This window comes from Punica granatum, chromosome 2 (assembly GCF_007655135.1).
Source record: "Punica granatum isolate Tunisia-2019 chromosome 2, ASM765513v2, whole genome shotgun sequence".
Classification (NCBI taxonomy): Eukaryota; Viridiplantae; Streptophyta; class Magnoliopsida; order Myrtales; family Lythraceae; genus Punica; species Punica granatum.
Genome location: NC_045128.1, coordinates 2978398 through 3000347, shown reverse-complemented (window position 1 = coordinate 3000347; position 21950 = coordinate 2978398). Strand labels below are relative to the sequence as shown.

At 35.7% G+C, this 21950-nt stretch overlaps 3 protein-coding genes across 3 annotated transcripts; 2 read left to right on the top strand and 1 right to left on the bottom strand.

Moving 5' to 3' along the window:
- The first annotated feature begins 5766 nt into the window (after window positions 1–5766).
- On the top strand, window positions 5767–8454 carry LOC116194774 (probable WRKY transcription factor 75). Its single transcript, XM_031523661.1, has 2 exons — window positions 5767–6401; window positions 7895–8454. Exons 1-2 carry the CDS (start codon window positions 5971–5973, stop codon window positions 8076–8078), a joined length of 615 nt encoding a protein of 204 aa, XP_031379521.1. The 5' UTR covers window positions 5767–5970; the 3' UTR covers window positions 8079–8454.
- Window positions 8455–11655: 3201 nt separating this feature from the next.
- LOC116194287 lies at window positions 11656–12866 on the bottom strand. The gene is made up of 2 exons (XM_031523060.1): window positions 12563–12866; window positions 11656–11943 (listed from the first exon to the last, which is right to left on the bottom strand). Exons 1-2 carry the CDS (start codon window positions 12712–12714, stop codon window positions 11871–11873), a joined length of 225 nt encoding a protein of 74 aa, XP_031378920.1. The 5' UTR covers window positions 12715–12866; the 3' UTR covers window positions 11656–11870.
- A 3590-nt stretch (window positions 12867–16456) lies between these two features.
- Window positions 16457–17189, top strand: LOC116194461. The gene has a single exon (XM_031523271.1). The coding sequence runs from the start codon at window positions 16587–16589 to the stop codon at window positions 16944–16946; it is 360 nt and encodes a 119-aa protein (XP_031379131.1). The 5' UTR covers window positions 16457–16586; the 3' UTR covers window positions 16947–17189.
- The last annotated feature ends 4761 nt before the right edge of the window (window positions 17190–21950 follow it).

Here is a 21950-nt window from a genome sequence, read left to right as displayed (position 1 = left end):
AACCCAAGAAAAAAAAGCTTTTTGGCTAACTAATTATTGTTCAAAATTCTCTGGAAATTCAGGGGCCGCTCAATCGTATCATAAATACGAGGGATGAACCGAGAGGGCATATCGTCTTTCGAATTTTCATATTACTATTCACCCCCTTAACTCAGAAAGTTTATATTCCTATAGTCCCTCCAAGGATTTGGCTATAATCTTAATTATATACATAAATATGTACGTACGTACATGAGTATATATATTTATGCGTGCGTGTGTGTTTGAAATTCAGAAGATTAGCCGACATAAGTTATATATATTCATGTATGTATATGGACATATGAGTGTACAAATACGAGTCATTTTCAAATGTCAAACCCACATGCTATTCACTCCGCTTGCTCCTTTGACTTCTCTGGTTTGATCAGTCTCTTTCCAATTAGATTCCTCATTCAATCATCCATGTTTATCAAGCAAGCCAGCCAGCCAGCCAGCCTAGCTGGCCCTTCTAACCACAGATCGATTTGAGCGGTTTCTGGTGTCAGAGAGGAGTGAAACCCGCTTGATCAGGATTATCACGCCAAAGGTTAGCCGGTCCACATGAATGCATCGATAAATATCAAGGATATGTATCAATGGAGACACAATATCTCCCATTTCTGAATGCATATATAGAGGGAAAAGATCTGAAAGAATTGAGTGTTATTCCTCCATAATGATCTGTTCAATTTGGATTCTTTTTCGGTTGAAATAAAAGCAAACATGTAATTTCAAATTTCCATTCAAGGCCAAAAAAGACAAAAAAAAAAAGAAGAAAGGGAAATTAGACCTGTCCATCTAAATGGGAAAAAAAATGGAGAAAAATTAATTAATGGGTATGTTTTGAAAAAACCGAGGTTAATCACCGAATTTCCTTTTCGGCCTGAACAGGCCACTATACACAATTGGCAAGGCCAGGGACGCTTCATTAGCCGATCGTTTTCTGCCGGAAAAGACTTGAAGGATACGAGACGTATCTAAGAATATGGATCGAACTTCTTGGCTTAAGAGGGATCCGCTCGACCAGAAAGAACATATAATATCTGTAAATAGAAATAACTTGTAGTAAAAACTTATGAAGAGTGAATAAAAGATGCAATATTACATATCACGAGCGTGAGTAGGACATGAATGTCCTCCCTTTGATCTATGTTGGCATACTTACACTAATCCTAGCTAGCTGATGTTGTTCCTATGTACATACACGTACATATTATATGAGAGGAAATAACCGATCTTATACATGTTAGATCATCAGTTGCATTTCGAGTCAGTGCACCAAGGACGCACGATGCTTACATTAGGGTTGTTTTAGTACAACGCCCGCCCTTACTATGCACTGGGAAAACGTGCTACGATACGTGTTTTAGATACATGCAGACAAAGGCACTTGATTCAAGGGCGGCCGGTCGATTAGTTTTCCTAATATGTCCCAAGCAATAAACTCTTGCCAGATGGTCATGTAATCCAAGTTCCCATTTGCTTCACGCAATTAGGTCTCCATGTTCAGGAAAAAGTTTTCGATTAACGATCCAGTGAATGGACTGGAATCAACCATCGTGAAAGTAGTAGATGTGAATTTTATTGATGATACTATCGTTTGATGGAGCAGCTGAGGCCCGACGACTTGAGCTCGCTCAGCTTCATCGATCTAACTCACCGGCGTGTTGCTGCCATTGAAGATCAATGTCCTGGCAGGCGGAAGCAGTGACGATGTCAAGGAGCCGCCGCTGCTGACCACTGCCTTCGGTATGGCGGGATATAGCAATTATAAGTGACATCAGGAAACCGCGCTTGTGGAATTGAGAATTATAATAATGTGGTCGATTATTTATGCGGAACCGAGAATTTTCCCCGTAGTTCGACCTCATTATTCATTGACTATAGTATGTTTTCCGGCGTCTAGCTAATAGAAGGAAACTTCTTCCCTTAGTTCCTATATCGATTGCTTTTTTTTTTTCTTTTTAACATTTTACACCAATCAATCAAATAAACGACGGATCTCAAAATTAATCTATCGAGAAGAAAGGAGAGTGAAGTTACCGATCTTCTCTGCTGCCAAATATATATATATATATATATATATATTTAATGTATATTATGATATCCAGAAGTCCAACGGTCCCTATTGCAAAATATATTTATGTATGTATGTATGTTTAATTTTAATTATGCGAGTAGTGTATTTACGTACATAATGCTTATGAATATTCAGATACGGAGAATGACAAGACACGCATAATATTAAGCTTTCAATATCTGATATGATCTTAGTTGGTAGAGATGACGGAAAGCAAAGGGAGGGAGGCCAAACACTAATAATCACATGCATGAACCGCACGAGGCACAATTAGGTTACTTCATGGAAGCTGCTTCGCTGTTGAGATCAGTGGCTTTGCCGACTGCTGCATTATTCAGAAGAAAGATGCACTCCAATTTATTTTCCCTCATCGAAAAAAATAAAAAGGGAAGGAAATTACAAACAAAATGAAAAAAAGACTTTTTTTTTAAAATAATAAACATGATTTTGCATATACATATGCATAACGATCAAGATGATGTATATTGTCAGCCCCGTAATATATCCATTTCGGTAATTCGATTATTCAAATTATAGGACTCGCTATTAATTTATCCCCTTTGATCTATTTTGATTCAGAATTATCCATCAATACGCTACTCTCAAGGAACAGCAAACTCAGATATATATATATATATATATATATTTATTTATTTATATATTGTTGATGAGGAATATTACAAACTACGCGAAGAGTTAAACAAATGAGTATCGAATCTGAAAACTTTTAATTACCGAGAAAAACATATGCCATTATGTCAGGTCTGAATTTTGCGCTTTGGCCAGTAGACTTTTGAGGTTTGAGTGGATTGGGGATTGGCCCCTTCCCTCCCTGGCTCCTTCACATACCACGTTCTCATTGGAAGGGTTAGCTATAATTGTATCAGACTGGCAACTGCGCTGAATGAAAAAAGAAAAAGAAAAAAGTCGTGTCTTAATATCATTACGTCGAGATAATACTCCCCGAAACATTTGAGGAAATTTCTAAGTAATCGGTATATATGGAAGTAATGCAATAATAATATAGAAAAATTATATATATATATATATATATATATATATATAATGTGACGTTCTATTATATTGAAAACTCTCTCATATATATCGTGTTCGGGTAATGTGAATAGAGAGAAATCAAATTGAGAAAGTTCTACCCCTTTAATATGCCGATCTGGCTTAAACTGGATTAGTAAGAGCCCGATGGACTTCTGAATAAATGGATACACGATGAAAAAAAATCTCCAATATATTTAAGAAATGGGATATAATACAACAGGACTAGTCTATCATGTACGTTACACAGTTTGATTTTCATATATCGGTAATCGTATTATTTTAATTAATCATATTGAGCAAGATCAATTTTCTTATTTAGAATAATAATAATAATAATTTATTTTCTTATTTAGAATAATAATATTTTTCATTATCAAATACAATTTGATACAATAATTTTCAATAAAATAGAGTAATTTTTTGCTTAAAAATCATAGTGATTTTTACTTACGATTAGAGTAAGTTTTACATATCAATAATAATTTTGCTAGTAATCATCCCGGGCATTGTACATGCTTATTTTAATTATATATATGCATTTCTTATTGTATTTAAGCTTTTAAATGTAAAATATAATAAGTTATATATATTACTAATTTAAAATTTTTAACATGATCATCAGTTTTGAATATAAAATGAATTTTATTCGTAGATTTGATTTCTTAATATTGCATGTTTTTTTGGTAAAATTTAAAAATTTTCAATAACTTTATTGATTCATTTATGCTTAAAGGTATTGCATTTTTTTGTTAACATTTCAATGTTTTAAATTATATTATTTTTGATAATTTTAAATAGTATTTTATCTTTGTTATAAATTTCAAATGCATTCGCTCAAGTTAATTTTACTAATATATAGATAGATTAGAGAAAGTTTTATGATTTAATAATAATTTTGCAACTAATCGGCCCGTGCATTGCACAAGATAATTTTCATTATATATGCGTTGCACATGTTAATTTTCATATACTGGTTCATGTTATTTAATATTAACCACTCTTAGAAAAATTAATTTTCTTATAAGCTTTTATAATACTTTTCATTATTAAATGCAATTCGATTCAATAAAGTAGGGTAATTTTTGGTGTAAAAATCAAAGTAAGTTTTAAAATTCAATGATAATTTTGCAATTAATTGTCCCGTGCAATGTATATGCTTATTTTAATTATCTATTACCCTAATAATATTGAAAAATGTCCAATACAATTTTATTGATAGATTTAATTTCTTAATATTAGTGATTTTTTGGAAATCTTTTAAAATTTCCATTAATTTTAATGATTCCTGTTTGCTTATTTTGATTAAAAAAGGTATTTTATTTTTCTTAGTGTATTTCAACGTTTTGAAATTATAATTTCTTCTAATTTTAAAATAATATTTATCTTTTTATACTTTTCAAATGTATTAATTGAAATGCATTTATTACGTTTCAAGTTAATTTTACTAATATATAGATAGATACGCTATATGATAGAGATTTCAAATTCAATTCTCATTAGTCGAACTACATGTCGCTTTAAGTTTTTCCATTTTCATCTATTAAACTCATAAATATCCGGTGTAACCGAAATTTTTGTTTATATATTTTTTAATAAAAGATAAAAGATGTGCAGTACTTGTTCTAATTGTTAGTCTTATTCTTATATAAGTCACATAAATTCAAACATCCGATGATCCATTTTCGTCGTCCTAGATGTGACTTTTCAATGTACCCACATCTGGTCCCGTAATGGTGCGTGTGAAAGATTTAATTCACCTATCACCACCATATATACATATACAACAATAATTGTCTTCTCCATAATGATGAAAGCCGCCACCCCCATTTCAACCCTTAAGCACTTTTTGCCTAATCAAATCACCCGCTAATGTAGCCATGACATTTTCCTTTGCCTAAATCGAGACGATACGGACTTCCCGCCCTCCACGTTAGCCCCGATCACGATATATACCATAATCATGATTTAGTTTAATATATTGTTAATTAATAAACATCCTACGCAATTTTATTGTACTAAATTCATTACATCTAGTCTCATTTCGCGGGTAACATGCTACTTATGTATCCTTGTTATGCGCTCATGCTATGCAACCCTTTGGGCACATTTCTCTGTTGACTTCGCATCTCATATGAGTCCGATCCCATATCCATTCTGCGCGTGAGAATGGGTATTAAGAATTCTCTGTTCTCATGTATTATTGAGTTTATAAGAAATTGAGTATTACCACCTATCACTTAAATTAAATTTTTGAATGGGACATGGTCAAACCACTTATAAACGGACGCATTGAAAATAAGTTAATTTTCGGTGTATATTCCGGTATTCAAAAGTTCAACCGGCGCTGACTAATCTAGTTTGAGCTGGATCGGCTTACTAAGCAATAAAACTCTCCCAAATTAAAGATTTTCTCCGCTCATGACTATCGAATTTGAGATTTAATTTAACGAAAATAAGCGTCAAACTACTGAAATAACCCTTGCTAAGGTATATACACGTATAAGCCATTTAGATCCAGCTTCTCGTGTCAATTCAATATAAAGTCATTCTTCTCGTGTTTTCTATTTTTTCCATCGGACCGATTTGACTGAATCCGATGAACGAATATAAATAATTATATTCTTAGATTTCTTTCTTTTTGGTGCACAAGCTAAGCCGCCTACTGATCCCTTCTAATATCACAACTCAAACTTTTTAGACCACAGTTTTCTTCCTTCTTCTTCTTCTTCTTCTTCTTCCTCCTCTTCCTCTTCTTCTTTTTTTTCTCTCCACTTCTTCCTCATTAACTTTCTTCTTCTTATTGAGGTAGGGTCATGGAGAACTACCAAATGTTCTTCCCTTGCTCGTCATCAGCAGCACCGCCTGCCTATGGCGGAGGTGGTGGCACCATGAACTTTGACGTCGGGAGTACTTACTCATCAAGTGGCCTATTTGGGCTGAAATCGGCCACCAACCATATCGCTGACATTTCGCTGTCATCGGCTCCAGAAGTTACCAACAAAGATCATCATGATCAGTATCAGCTTCATCAAGATCCTGATCATCACCACTGTGTTAGGAATAATCACCAAGGTGTTGAATCCGAGAGTACGGAGAAAATGTCGGGAAAGAAGCTGAAGGGGGGGAAGAAGGTGCGCAGGCCAAGGTTTGCATTTCAGACGAGGAGCCAGGTCGATATATTGGACGATGGGTATCGGTGGAGAAAGTATGGCCAAAAGGCTGTCAAGAACAACAAATTCCCGAGGTAATTAATATTCTTAATTTGTTCTTCGGCATAACTATACATGCATGTCTTTCGATTACTTATAATGGAGATCGTGTATGTTCTCTTTCAATTTCTGAACGGAATAATAATTCATCGACCCTCCACGATATATGTTGAAAGCTAGAGATCATATATTACTCGTGCTTGTGTGAGATATTTTGATCGAAGCAGATGCCGATATTACATATATGCGATCCTCATTTCTGAAAATAGAAAGGGCCTCACCTTCATGTACTTATACCAGGAAACTAAAGCACTTTTTTCCGGCCATTATTTTTTCCCCTTTTTAGTATGTCATGAATTATTAATATAAAATTAAAAAGAAAAGACCTGTCTAGGGTTTTGAATGTGGTTGTGGTATAATATGCCGGACAATGGCTTGATGTGATGACTGAAATGAAACCATCAGCAATAAACTCAATCCATATGTACTAATTAATTAAGGATCACTTCAAACTATTAACCCACGTTAATAATAGCCTAGTATAATCCTAATCCGTACAATAGTTAAATTCACTTCATGAGTGGATACATCCTATTAGCATGCATAGTGTGCAGCAATCTAATATCTCGGGGCGTCTCTGATATCTCCAGGCGATCCGATGTCTCAGCTATATTATGATTACAATAATATAGGTGTGCTTATTGGAACTTTCGGTTAAATACAATAAAACAACATATGTATATCTGTGTGTGCGTTTGTGTGGCTTCAAAGCTTGATTGAATTCATTATTGAAACATAATTCTTGTAATTTCTGTTAGTTCTTCTCTTTCTTTATCCAATCCTGTTCTACTGCGCTGCTCTTGCTCTATATTGAATGAACAGTTCCTCTTAATAAATCAGATTGCAACATAGTTCTAATACACTATCTACAAGAAAAGGAGATTCTCTAAATATGCAAGTACATATGGTTGGCCTCCTAGTATAGATAGTCTCTCATGCATCCGCATCATGTTTTAACTTATTGTTACAGAGTACTATCGTGTGACGTATTGGGGGGAACGGGAAATGATAAAGAATGAATGATAGGTCGAGTTATAACGGTCTCAGTTCGCGTGGTTAACATCTTTGCATCTTGATGCATTCTCATAATCCCTTCATGCTATATTACACCGCAAATAGCATGAAGCTGTTTGTATAAGTAAAGCATAGCTTGGTGCTTATGGTTGTCTCCCTTATTAATTAATTATCTTTACGTAGTCTAATCGACTCACTTAAATGTATCTTTTAGAGAATTCATGGACATGATGATGTGCAGCTACTAAATGTACCCATAGGGCATACATGATGAGCATTAGAACTTGTTAATGTTGTGTAATGTATCGGTTACGATATAATGGAAGACATTATAATACAATAATCATGATTATTGAACAATAGTCATTTTGGCGATATATACAGTAACTTTATAGAGTATATACATGCAGAGCCAAGTAGTTCATGATGGTCCTAATTTTTTTCTTTCTTGCAGGAGCTACTACAGGTGCACATATCAAGGTTGCAACGTGAAGAAGCAAGTCCAACGACTAACAAGAGACGAGTCCGTGGTAGTGACAACCTACGAAGGCACCCACACTCACCCCGTCGAGAAATCCACAGACAACTTTGAACATATTTTGTCTCAGATGCAAATTTACCCTCTCCCTTACAATTAGGATCTCTTGCCAAAACATGAAGCAAAGAGATCGATTATAGCTTGTTAGTCTCTTAGTAGATACGATGCATTGGGGGGTGGATGCGGTAACTTTGTAGAAAGACCTGGAATTTCAGCATACATATACATATATACATACATATATATATATATATATATATATTATAGCCAAGGGGGATTTCATATCTAGTGTCGAATTTGTTGAACTCGATCGGTTTTATAATCTAATTTTAGTTTTAGTTCAGTCTTACATTGTAACAAAGACGAAAACTAAGAACATACATAAAAGTAGTGCGTGATATGTGACATTCAAAATCTTATGTGAATTGCTTTTTTAATTTTAATTTTTTTGTTATAAGAGAGGTCCATGCAATTAAGGATTGATTTTTTAGTTATGTATATATATATAATAACACATTGAAATAAATTTAATTTTGGTGATATCATGTCAATTAATTCCTCGCAATAGTATTGAGTGATTTGTTTGATGCTTTCTTTCTCTTCCCCTTTTGGTGCTTGTTTTACAGTTTATTATAGCTCGGCTGGTTATATATATATGAATTTTTATATCCTCCATGCATCAATTTTCCAGAGGGGGCTCCTACAAAGTCTGCCTATTTTAACTATAATTCTTTTTTTTGGTAAGCTATTTAACTCTAATTCTAACACCGTAAACTGCTACTTAAAATTTCATTTTTGTAATTAAAAATTTAAAAATTACTATAGACATGACAATTATTTCTCAAAATAATTTGATATTTATTTGGAAGATTATCCATTTCATTATGTAAACTAGACACTAAATCTTTTCTTGAATGTTCTTATTTTTATTGGACAAAAAGAAAGTTAACATTATTATTTTTCTTCAGTGATTGAATTATACCTATTAATACTATATGGGCAATGAAAGTCTAACCTTTATTTTTTCAATATTACTCTTACTGCATAATTGAATTTATAATAACCATTGGATAAAGGATAAAATTGTAAATTATCAAAGATAACTACGCACTCTCTCTCTTTTCCACTCATCACACCTCCGATATTTTCTCTCCACACTCACTTTTTCTGATGTCACTTCGCTTCAAATTTTTCTATTTAATTAGTTATTTTACTATTTTTACTATTTATTAATTTTAATTATATTGTAAAAGAGGTAACTTATGAGAGGTACTATGAATATATTTTTTTATCGATGGTGATTGGACTCGGCTTAAAATAAATCAATAATTAAATTTATAAAATTATGTCTTACATTAACAAATTAACAAAAACCAGTTCAAACAATTTGGAACTTGTTCCCTTAAGCAAGCTCTGGAGTTCGAGTCTTGTGAATGATGAAAATTTACGCTGTGAGAGTTTTATCCAATAACTAGTGGGCCGACCCGATTTGACTAGATTAGTCGGGAGCTCATTAGACTTCTAGATACTAGAATACACACCGAAAAAATTAACAAAAACATTATTCATTAAATACTCTGCATGTACTGCCGGTACATGTTAGTGTGTGTGTGTGTGTATATATATGTGTGTGTGTGATGAATCTGGAGGTTATTCGACAGAAATGGAAAATTGTTATAATAATCTAAAACTGAATTGACGTGAGAATTAAAGATCATGGTTCAGAACCTGCAAACGTAGTAGGAAAACGTTTAAAACGATGGCGATGGCGTATGGCTTTACACGGATTATTCGCAGTATAATTTTCTTCATTTTTCACGATGGACCAGACCGTAGAGCGCTCCATGCGTATGAGAGCTTAGATGGATCTTTGAATTTTATAGATGAGATCGGGACATAAGAAGAATCGTTGCGAAGAATAAGTAGAGAGGAGATCATATTATTAATTTTATAACCCTTGCCTATTTAATTTTAAACTTAGAACGGGTCGGTTTAGTAACAGTTGGAATGAGAATAAGTTGAATTATTCAGCAAAAAATTAAACCCAAAAAATTTGACAAGCTTAGCCAGTCGTGGAAAATTTTGATTTTTTTTCATTTGATTGGTATTGCAAGTCAAATCATGAATTTCTCCGAAGATGCCCCTCAACAATACCCTTTCTAAGACTCTTAATTGGTCGCCCCACACACGGTTCAAAACCCAGCTACTTGAAGGTTGTCATCTTCGCGGGCATGAAACATGTGAGCTTTTGAATAGTTCTGAATTGCGTATCACCAAGTAGTTCATACCGGTCAGGTTCGACGATATTTGTTTAGCACCAAAAATTTGAACTGTTTTGCGGTCGAGCTTAATCGTCCGATTGCTTGACCACCTGCCTTCATACATATATTATTTCAGAACTCTTCCCTTCTCGTATAACTGCTTTTGTCTGGTGATGTTGAAGCAAACCAAGTTTACTATAACCCCAAAAAAGGAGGTCGAGGAAATGCAAGAAAACAATTGATACATACATACATATATATATATATATATGTATGCATAAGTAAAATTATGCGTAAAAAGAGCCACTATTAGTATTAGTACTGTTAATAATGACCAGTAATTAATTGATTAGGAAACAATGTAGTTTGACTTATGTCAAACCACAGTATAATTGCATGTGATCGAGGAAATGAGGGATTTTTTCCTCGATCACATGCAAGTATAATGAGGTTTGATATAAGTCAAACTTCAAGAATTAGAGAAATTAGAATTACAGACATTTATTATCTGTGCCACACAATCAATTTTTCTTTTGGAATTTATCGTGCATTTCATTCTAAATAGTAATATTCTAACTCGTGCTTTCAAATTTGATTCTAAAATAATAGTATTCTAACTCATGCTTTCAAATTTGCCTACAATACAACAATTCAAAACTCATTAAAAATATTTTGTGATCACGTTAATAAATTGACACCCAAATAAACGCCGGTCGCAGCTCATGGAAAAATTAATTCCTGACGGTCAAAACTTGGCGACTAATGTCCTTCTCCCTCGATTCTGTGCATCAATCTAGTCACGAGGGCAGAGGAGTGTGAACACGAGAGATTTCATAGCACGCGCCATTCCTAACCAAAGAATGGACTACCTACGCTGTGGAATGTATATAAGGAGGGAAAGAGTGCAAGTTTTTCCACCTGTGACCCGATCCTTACGTACGAATACCACATGCTACCTTAACATCTAAATTACGTACGAACGACGCCTTCTCTGGATCGAAAATTTGAACGTTCAAACTTATTACTTGAAAGAGGTGATTTGATTATATGTGTTACCTGACAGGTATAATGAAGCTTCACAGCTAGCTATTTGTCCATCAATTATATGTATATATGCATATATTTGAAAGAGTCAAATCCTTAAAAAAAAATGCATGATTAGAATCATTTGATGATTGATAACCATCAATCAATTAATCAATTAATTAGGAGCAACCGAGAGCTCTGCTCTGTAGCTTCCACATTTGTATTGACCGCCAAAGTTGTTTCGACAGAACAAAACATGAACCATCGAGATCAGGCCATAGCAACTATCCATTGTTGGCCTCGACGGCGCGGGATCCATGTCCCCCCTCGAGGACTACAATCTAACCTGGATTTGAAGTCGGGCAGTAATATCAACAGTAGCCGAGGCTATAGCTACCAATGGAAGTAAATTCATCAACATCGTTTTTGGTTTATGCTCACGGATCAGCCCAAAGAGAGAGACTTGAATTGATCAACAACAAAAATTAGAGACCAGATCCAGCTTTAACCATATACTGTATCCCAAGTTATTCAGTCGCAAAAAGAGCACGGCCAAATGCAACCGAATTACCAAAAAAAAAAACCGAGCCTCCATATGTGTGAAACTAGTGCTTGTCCTCCTTCTTGGGAATGTCTTTCGCCTTCGATTCTAGCTCTTTGGTTTTCTTCTCGATCTCCCTGGAGAAAATAAAGACCAGTTCAGATAAGGTCATCAGAACAACTTACTAGTCATAGTTTAAGCTTAGAATCGACCAACAGGACAAACGAATTTGATATATACAATGGAATAGAACTATTGAGCGGAATGGCTGATCCCGGGCCAAGTGAAAGAACAAGTTCGGACTTATAAATAGACTGCCTGCCCAACTAATCACCGCAGACGAATGAACCGAGGCAATGAAGCATAGAGATCGAATTACATCATAGTAATGTGACAAAATAAACCCGCAACTACGCCATCAAATGGGATCGGAAATCTGTCAATCAGTCAGTTACCAATGTCATCGGATCAGAACAAAAAAGTTACACCATCGAAGGGGCCTCAAACATTATTCCGACCATCGAGCACAGAAGTCGTCACTGTTAAAATTATAGAGTAGCATCTGTTCATTATCATTCTTCGGCAGAGTGACACAGTATCAAATTTCTCAGCTTTATCGATAAAAGTCCATTGATCACCTACGATCGTCAGCTTGCTTCCCATTGTTCGAGGGAATTCCGGGATCAAAGATGCGCAAATACACATGAAGAGCAGTGTCATATAGGAAGCAGAACGACAAAGGTAGCCAGTAATTACTTGGAAGCCGCAGAGGATTCTTCTTCGAGCCAATTCCGGATGTGCTTGACGTTGCGCCGGAAGATGACCGCGGACTGCTTCACGTCGCTCCTCAGGAGCAGGACCACCGCACTCACCCCGGCCACCGTCAGTATGAAGTTCGTCAATCCCATGGATTTTGCTCGGAAACACCTAATTCACCTCTGATCAAGCAGAATTTGAGCGTGATGAAGTGGAAATTTGGTTTTGCCTTGATATTGATTTCTAGGGTTTTGGATTGGATGATTTGGTTGGGGGGTTCTTCTTGGGGAAGACGACTGAGAAGTTCATCCGATTCTAAATGGAGATGATGGGCCGGGGTCCGTACAATTCTGGGCCTTTCCGTCCAAAGCCCAGTATTTTTTCTACAAAATAGTCCCTATAGATTGTGATTTGTTCCAATTGGTCCTCAAACTAACCGAATCAACAACGTTTTATCTACTTTCCAAAAGAAACCCTATTTGTCATGGCTTACTAATTGACATCCTTGCAATTAAACATGTAACTAAATATGAGTAAGTATATCAACATAATTGTAACCTATTTCAACCCATTCCCGCTTCTTTCAAGCCATGACAATGACATTAAATGAGAGATCGCTCTTTATGAACATACTGTACGGTCGAGTGATTATCTTAGAACTTAAAATCATTTGGTTATTAGATCTAGTCCTTTCAGGGCATGCGGTTCTGATATTGGCACGGCTCAATCAAGTGGAAGGACTCCAACGGACTCGACTGGTGAGAACTTTTGACTTGATTGAACCGTGCCAACATCGGATCGGTAAAAACCAAACGAGTAATTCACAAAAGACTTACCGACGAGCAAGCTTAGTTAATGATAAACTAGCTCGAAATACAGCGGCTATGATCTTGTAAATGTTGCAAGCAATATAATTGAACGAGAGAAGAGAATTAAAGGAAAGCATCAATGGAGGTTCGGGAGGGAGATGAAATAGTTCATATTATATTCGAGGGACGATGAAATTGGCCCAAATAGAAACAATTAGCATGATTGGTTAACCAGAATATGTCATAATTCTTTCTAGTAAAAGTGGGTGATGGAAGGTTCGTGCTTTCCTTCTGTTACACCTAACGTTTGTTAATTGTTCATCTAATTTTGTAACTAAAACGTCAATCTTGTATGCCGACCGATTTAATTATCGAATATTTTTGGTTGAATTATATATGCATTTGGGGTCATCATCATCATCATCAAAACTTGGATTCCTTGCTTCTGATTAAGCGCTGGGGTGGTTGTGGACCAAACTAACACCTGCGCATTGTTCGGCTTCCCAACTCGACATATGTGATGCACCAGGTACACAGATTATGCCGTACCCGGAAATGGATATTACTTGTAAAGGATTATCGGCATGTGAAAAAGTTGTTGCTTATAGTGATCGGAAACAACATATATTAGACGGTTTTCATCCGAAGAAAAATAACAGGAGTGGATCGACTCTTCATCATAGCTAGTTATATCGTCCCGATTCTGTTGTGCTCTTCTTTTTCCACCCCCTGATCGGATTTCATCTCATCAAAAAAATATCCTAAAAGAAATGGATGCGATGAAGAGCGAGTCAATGAATGTATGGCTCGGAACAAGAGTAAATAATTGATAAAATTAAATCTTGTTCGTAAACAAAAGAAGTGATAAGCATATCCAAGCTGCCGACAACATGGAGAATGGAAACACGTCTAAAACTCCAAAATGACATGGAAGTGACCATACAGAAGGGCAGATTTATTCGAGATGTCGTCGTTATAGTCTTGCATAGTTCCAAGTTGATTGCATAAGGAAGATGAACAAAGAATTGATCCGAACAAGATCGGTGAAGAAAGTATATATGGAAGGACAATGTTAATCGCAAGAAGGAAAGTGGATGCTTTTCGGTCTAATTCAAATCGAAGATTCCAAATCCAATAATCTGGAAGCAAAAAAGGAGACGAGCTTTTTGGTTTCATACTGATGTTATTCCAAATCTTTATATACTGCAGAAGCAAAAGACAGAATATTAGTCATGAACAATGAAAACACGTATTTGGTCATCTAATTGCCACTTGACAAGATGTAATGCGTATTGATCGATGGGTCGTGGGAGTCATATATCAAATAGATCGGTAACTGACTTCGAAGGGAGGCCAGGGGAAAGAAAGATCAGTTGTCTTCTCAAAAACATCTGAATGCAATAATTTTGGAATCCTCCAATTTGCTTTAGAACCCACTTATCGTAAAATGGTGCGAATGCGACAGTTCAGGGGGTAGGAATATCTTATCCGATATATATGAACGATTCAAAAGACTTTATCGTCGATGACTAGTTTGTGTCCGAGTAAAGCAAGTGAAAGCCAAGATGCTGTTCGTGTTGATACTCTGTACTGGTATCCTCAGCCGTAGCTTGCTCCCTCACACAAAAGCTATGTCACAACCTGATCCCCGAGTTGCTCATCAAACCGCTGATGATCAATTCACAACTGCAAAGAATGGTTTTCATCCAATTGGATTTTCTTGCAGTATTGTGTATCAACTGTAAAATCATCATGTAATGTTAAGCTTGATCGATTGCTAACAACGGGGAGAGATGTAATCCGATATATTTGGTTACACGTTATGCAGATTTCTGCAGTATTTTCGTAGAAAGAAGCCATAATATTCTTGGGGGAATGCTTTCCATGAAAAAGTACTCACATCCACGCAAATCCATGTTGAGTATATTTGCAGCTCGCTTTACATCGAAATCCTTTTCTGCCTATTCAGATTATTCCGTGAAGTGGCTGATCAGAACCAAGTATATACCCAGGGCATAAAGTACCAGGTGTACATAAAGTAAAAAAACTACACCCGACTGAGCTTACAAGCTCCATAGACTAGGAACTCGGCGTGGCGAAAGCTAGCAGATTGGCGTTCTCAGACTTGAATGTTATATATGATTCTGTCTTTTCGGTTGCCTACACAGGTCTCCAATGGTACGACTCAACTGGTGCGCCAGTCGACAGCAGTTGTGTAACTGGTTAATGGTGGTACTTGAGCTTCTTTCATTTGTCAGTTTAAACTCTTAGGTCGATGGTAAGTTATTATGTATCCGAGTTTGTTATCCAGGACCGGGCTTCACTTTGATACTAAAATAACACAGTGGGGTCCTAGACGGTGGGAACTAGCTGGAAGCATCAATCCTGCGTCCCTAAAGCATCACATTCCCAAAAATACACCTCGATATCATCGGTTGTTATGACGACTCGCGGGTACTAAATGCCCTTGCTATGCTAGCTGATAGGGGCAATCTGTCTCCCACCGAGGCCTGGCCTCGTCATATTTTCAACAGACATGTCACATGACAACAATACTTGCGACTGTAGATTGTCGTATCACACAAGTTAATTAATCGATAACCACTGCTATGTCAATAATGCTATGTTGTTTTCTAGCCATTATATGCTTAAGACTACTCTAGGGGTATGCTTGTTTTTTTCCCCTCAATTCCAATCATAAGACATCTTAGGAAGTGATCCAACAGTCGGGACTTTAGAGTTCCTCTCTTTTCCCCCAAGTATTCCATCTTTTTTTATATGCATGACTTGGTGCTCGGGAACTCAATAGATCTCAATTAATTCATATTTGAATCAAGTCGGTCCTACTAAGGAGTAAAAATTATGGATTCTCTTCATTTACAAGATTTGAGTTTGAAATATCGCTGAAAACCGAATGAGTATCAAATCCAATAAAATCATCCAACCACTGACAATGTAATTTATCGACTTCGTGACGCTATATACTTCCTTTTTGGACCGATATTTTGTGGAGGGACCGCAATTAAACCATTACGCTATTTCTCCTTTTCATGCTTATCTGAAACCACCTTTTGGCTTTGGTTACAAAAGCCCTCCCTCCCAGGCTTCTCCCTATATATTTGCCTCTTCTTTCATCACATAAATCACTTGTCACTCGCACCTCACACTTCCACAATATCTTTGCTCTTGCAGCTGATCTAGAGATCACCGTGTGAATGGAATCGAACCGAAAGCGTCGCGGATTCATCAAGTCGAAACTAGGGCTCCCGTTCTACAAGGCAGCGAAACCCAGCTCATCCACAGTCCAGTACAGCACCAAGGCCACGCCAAACGGGCAGACATCCAAACAGACCGTCACCGTCAGTTACGTGGTGCAGGAGTACATAATCACTCAGCCGAAGCCCAAGCTCTCCTTCGTGACCCCTGAGAAAGGCCGGGCGGAGCCATTCGACGTAGCATATGGGGATGAGGCGGTGGACCTGAAGGCTGCCAACTACATAAGTTCGGTCCAAGAACGGTTCAAGCTCGAACGGATCAACTCCGAGCGAAAGAACTGCCAAGATATTAGTCAGTAGGCAAAGAATTTATTTAATGTATGGCTTCCAAGAGGAAGAATAATGTTCATTTGGAGTCTTAGTACGTAGACTTAGCAACAAGTGGTACTATATATAGTCGTAGCCACCTAAGTTCGACCGATTCTCATCTTCATTGTTGATGGGCAGTGTGAAATAGTACTATGAACAAAGATATTCGATGATAAACGTTGTACGTGATTACGAACCTCTTCTTCAGCTAATTCAAAGGGCTTGATTTATATATTTCTGATTTCAAAACATCACCAGATAACTGGACTTTATGAATAGATAAGAACAGAGAATAATCTCTTGTTCAAACAATGAAAATTATTGAAACAGAAGCCTCTTTGGCGATAGCGATGAGTCTCACAAGTAGATGCAACGATCACCATGCTTTGAGGAATTTCGATATGCCGATCCATGCCAACGGAGCTCGAACATCCTAAACCAAGCCAATGAAACAACTCGAGGAGCAGAAGGAACTTTATCCAACATCATCCGGGATTGTTCATAAATCATTAATCGCAATCTGTCTCAGCTTTAGGGGTGCTCATGACGGGAAACTGAAATACCGAAAATTCGAACCAAATCTGGGAATTCAAATATCTGAAAATGCGGTTTAATTATATGCTATAGTTTTATCTTGAAATTTCTGGATGTGGTTTAATTTTTGATTTTTAAAATTAAAAACCGAAGAAAATAGGAACCAAAACGGATATTATATATTTTTTATTTTTCTTTATATGACTTTTATAATAACTTTTTATATGTTTTACTAAAAGCCTACTGGACCATTGAGCTCATAATCCAATCCTTATTTTAAGTTAATGACAAGATAAATTATTTGTGAAACTTCAGTCCTAAGGGGATTGAGCTAATATCTAACTCTAGCCCTCACAACACGCTCGTAGCTCGTCCTCGGCGCTTCTTCACTCATGTTGATGGGATTATCTCTTAAACAATCTGTTCTCTTAAAACAATGAAAATGGGTCCATTTTATGTAGGGGTTTTTCCCACTCGCCTCCTCTCCCTATTTTTTAAATAAAAAATCATTTTTAAAATTTTTAAATTTCATTTTTAAATTCGATCCGAGTAAGATGCCACCTAATTTGATTGACACAGTATATCGAAATATCCGATTGCAGGGTCGATATGATAAGCCTTTTAGTTATTTTAAATCCAACCCCAATAAGATTCCACGTAATGCGGTTAATACGTTATGCGAAATGATTAAAATGTTAGGTCAAAACATTACGTTTTTTAGTGTTTTCAAATCTAAACAAATAAAGTACCAGATAATCCGATCAACATATTATGCCAAATGATCTTATCGTAATCCGTTCTTTTCATTTTTTGTAATATCCATTTTTTAAAATTTCCCACCTTTCTTTAGTGTTTTCGAATCCGATCCTAATAAGGTACCACTTAATCTGATCATAAGGTCGACGTTACGCTTTTCTAGCCTTTTCAGATCCAACCCCAATAAGATTTCACGCAATTCGATCGACGCGTTATGTTAAATCATCCAATCGTTTAGTCGAAAAGTTATGTCTTTTCAATGTTATCAAATTTGACCCAAATAAGGTAAAACACGTGATTCAGTTGATGCGTTATGCCAAATGATTCGATTGTTATAGTCGGATTATTTCTAGAAAATTACTTTTAGCCCAACTTTTATTTAGAAAACTTAGAAGAAATTTCGAACTAGAAGTACTAAATATACAGATTACAATATATGTAATATTCTTTTTCAAATTTTAGACTATGAGTGTAAAAAATTTTCCCTCTCCTTTTTATTTACTTTCTTTTGTCCAGTATTTTTAATGTTGGCAACACAAGGTAGTGTTGTAACCTATTTGATATACCGAGTCAAATGACCCCATTGATTGACCAGTTATTCTCTATATATGTATATATATATTTAATGTCATATTTTAGGTCCATATGATACATAAGTTTTTTTTCATTTTTTCACGATAACTATAAGATTTGACATCATGCATTTTGTTATGTTCTCTCTATTTATTTTACCTTTTTTTGAAGGGTTATACTTATCTTATAATTTTTTTAATGAATATTCATTCACAAACACATACTTTTTTATCTTCATTATATTTTTCTTAAGAAATTATACTAATTAAACATATACTTTTGAACTTTAGATAATATTTTTTCTCCTTTTATCCACATTGGAAGACACAATAATGAAAATGATCGTTATTAATTTATTCTCATAAATTTATAAAATGCAAACATTTTCATTTTCTTAAAGTCCATCACGTCTCCCTTTACTTAATATTATTTTCAAATCTTATTTGTACTTCTCTTTTCAAGAGCAAAACTATAAGTTTTATATTAAAGAATCAACTCATTTGACATATTCGAAATACAGTATGAAATAAAAAGACATGATAACATGATACCATCTTTTGAAAAAAGTTAATTATTTACTATTAATAGAGAGTTCGTGATTTTTAAAAATAAGTAGTCTTATTATTAGCTTCAGTTAAACACTATATTGATTATTACACAAACTATTATGATGAATCAAAAATTAAAGAAAAACTTCCAACCTGCAGCATGGCGCTGGTTGACCTTTAGTTATGGATGATTGAATGATTTATTAAACTTATTTAAACAGTATGCTATCATTCAGTAAATCGAACCGAAAAATCGAATTTTATGATTTGGTATTGGTTTTAAAATATCACTTGAATATGAATATGGTTTCAAAAACTGAATCTATGTGTTGATTATGGTCTAAGTCAAAATCCGCAGCAAACCGAAACCCAAGCGCTCCTGGTCGGCTTAAGCACCCATGGATTCATTAGCAGTTTACTAGTTTTGATGGGCCATGGGCTTTACACTGGATCCAGGTTTAGAATTATTACTCTGACCAACCTATTCCAATTTGAGCCGAGCCCATAGATTTCAAGATGGGCCTGGAAGAATGAGTTGGGCCCATCTGATTACTCAAAGGCCCACTGGGGCTCTTTTCATGGGTGTGTGTATACACATATGGTATTCCAGCACCCGAAAGAGAGTATGATCAATTCATCCACGACGAGGACATTACCTCAGAGGGAAAAAGCAAGAGTTCGGATGATAAGCTTCAAAGTTGCAAAGTCGGAGCTATAAAGATTCATACGAACTACCCATCGACATCTTTCTTCCCCCCCCCCCCCCCCCTCTTGAAGAATCTCGAACCGAAGGTTTTCATGTCAAAAGCAGCGATAAAGGAAGGGAACAAAAAAAAAGGAAAAATATCAACCGGTATGAGAATAATAGCGAAGGGACTCGTTGATTGACCCATCGGCGGAAGAATTCTTAAAGTGCGAATTTTCTGCAGCTGAAAAATTCGCATTTCATAATTTGTAGTACCGTGGGTTATACAATTGCATCTAAGAATCACCTTTGTTGATAGTGATAACCATGCCAAATTTTAGAAGAAATCGAGCCTTGAAGATATGCCTAAATGGGCAAAACATTGCATGGTTAGGAAGCAAATGTGCAAAGACAGCACTAATCATATCCACTCAAATAGGAAAGATGTAACTTAGTAACGTAAATCCTCACCTGTCAATCAAAGTTACAGGTTTGATTTTCATAACGAAACTACCCGCATTTTTTTTTGTTAGCTATTAGATTTTTATTTTATTATATACTAAACTTATTAACCTTCTAATTAAAAAGAGAGAAAAAAAATTTGATCGACCAGTCAATCCTTAACACATGCGTCCCCCTTCCATGCAAACAGAAAATAGATTATTCCTCATCACCCCAAAGGAAGAAAAAGAAAGAGAGATTCCCTTTTCTGTGAAGAAGCTTGCAATGCGCGATGGACCACAAAACAATGCCGAGAAAGGGGCAGAGATTTTGCTTGCATGATCCTCTACTTCATAATCCATGTGATGTGACAAGGCATATATCGATCGAATCATAGCAGAAGGGGGAAAAAATAAATAAATTTGGTGCAGTTGTATTACTATTTCTTCAACTCAAATTAAGAAGTTAAATTTTTTTATTTAGTTACAAAGAGAGACACATAATCTAATATAAGAATAAATGGAATCTAAATAAAAGTGTATGAAAATTTCATCGTCGAGGATCAGATACGGACCTAGTGGCCCCGTGTCAAGTCAAGTACTACGTCTCTCGTCTTTTTAAGATTTTAAATTTTTGCCTATAAAACTGCCGTACTCCTTTATCCTTTTAAATCCGTTGTATTAATTTGTAATCAGGAAAATTACAAAAGAAAATACAATTATGTTAATTACATGAATGGTTGCCATAATTATTGATGGCCATTGTAATTTATGGCTTTCTTTTATGACGTACGATTATCGAAAATAGTAAAATTTCCTTCAGGAAAGAAAAGGAGAATAACTTAAGGGGACTGACTGGCTTCCTTGAATCTTGATGACTGCGGCCGTAGTGACGTCAGAAATTTGCCCGGGACTAAACAATCGGGAAATGCTTGGGGTGGTGGGGCCCCAGCCCACACCATATATAATTAAAAATCTAATAAGATTTAACAAATTTAGACCGAATTCACTTATTAAAATATAAAACTCTTTTTATTATAGATTGTTTTGATTTATAAAGATTCCAACACATAACATTATTGAAGAGAAATATCATGCAGCATTGTTTCAACCAACTTACCTGGACACCATATTTTTCATATATATATATATATATATATATATATATATATACCTGCCACATAAAAAACACTAAAGGTACAAAATATTTTGAAAATATATTACTTTAATACAAAAAGTTTAAAACGTAGCAAAAGGTAGAAAATGTAGCAATCGGGTACACTTCGTCCATCGTACAAACCAGAAAAGACCCGGTGAAAATGAGCAACAAGTCATGGAGCCCTTGCAATCACCGGTAGTAGCACCACCGTGACGGCGTCCGGGCAACCATTGGTAGCACCACTGTGACGGCGCCTCTGTAACCACCGCTAGCGCCACCACCGTGACAACGCACCCACCC

Coding starts and splice junctions, on each gene's coding strand:
- LOC116194774 (XM_031523661.1), top strand. CDS start 5,971: ATGGAGAACTACCAAATGTTCTTCCCTTGCTCGTCATCAGCAGCACCG. Junction 6,402..7,894: donor AAGAACAACAAATTCCCGAG/GTAATTAATATT, acceptor TCTTTCTTGCAG/GAGCTACTACAGGTGCACAT.
- LOC116194287 (XM_031523060.1), bottom strand. CDS start 12,714: ATGGGATTGACGAACTTCATACTGACGGTGGCCGGGGTGAGTGCGGTG. Junction 11,944..12,562: donor GAATCCTCTGCGGCTTCCAA/GTAATTACTGGC, acceptor TATTTTCTCCAG/GGAGATCGAGAAGAAAACCA.
- LOC116194461 (XM_031523271.1), top strand. CDS start 16,587: ATGGAATCGAACCGAAAGCGTCGCGGATTCATCAAGTCGAAACTAGGG.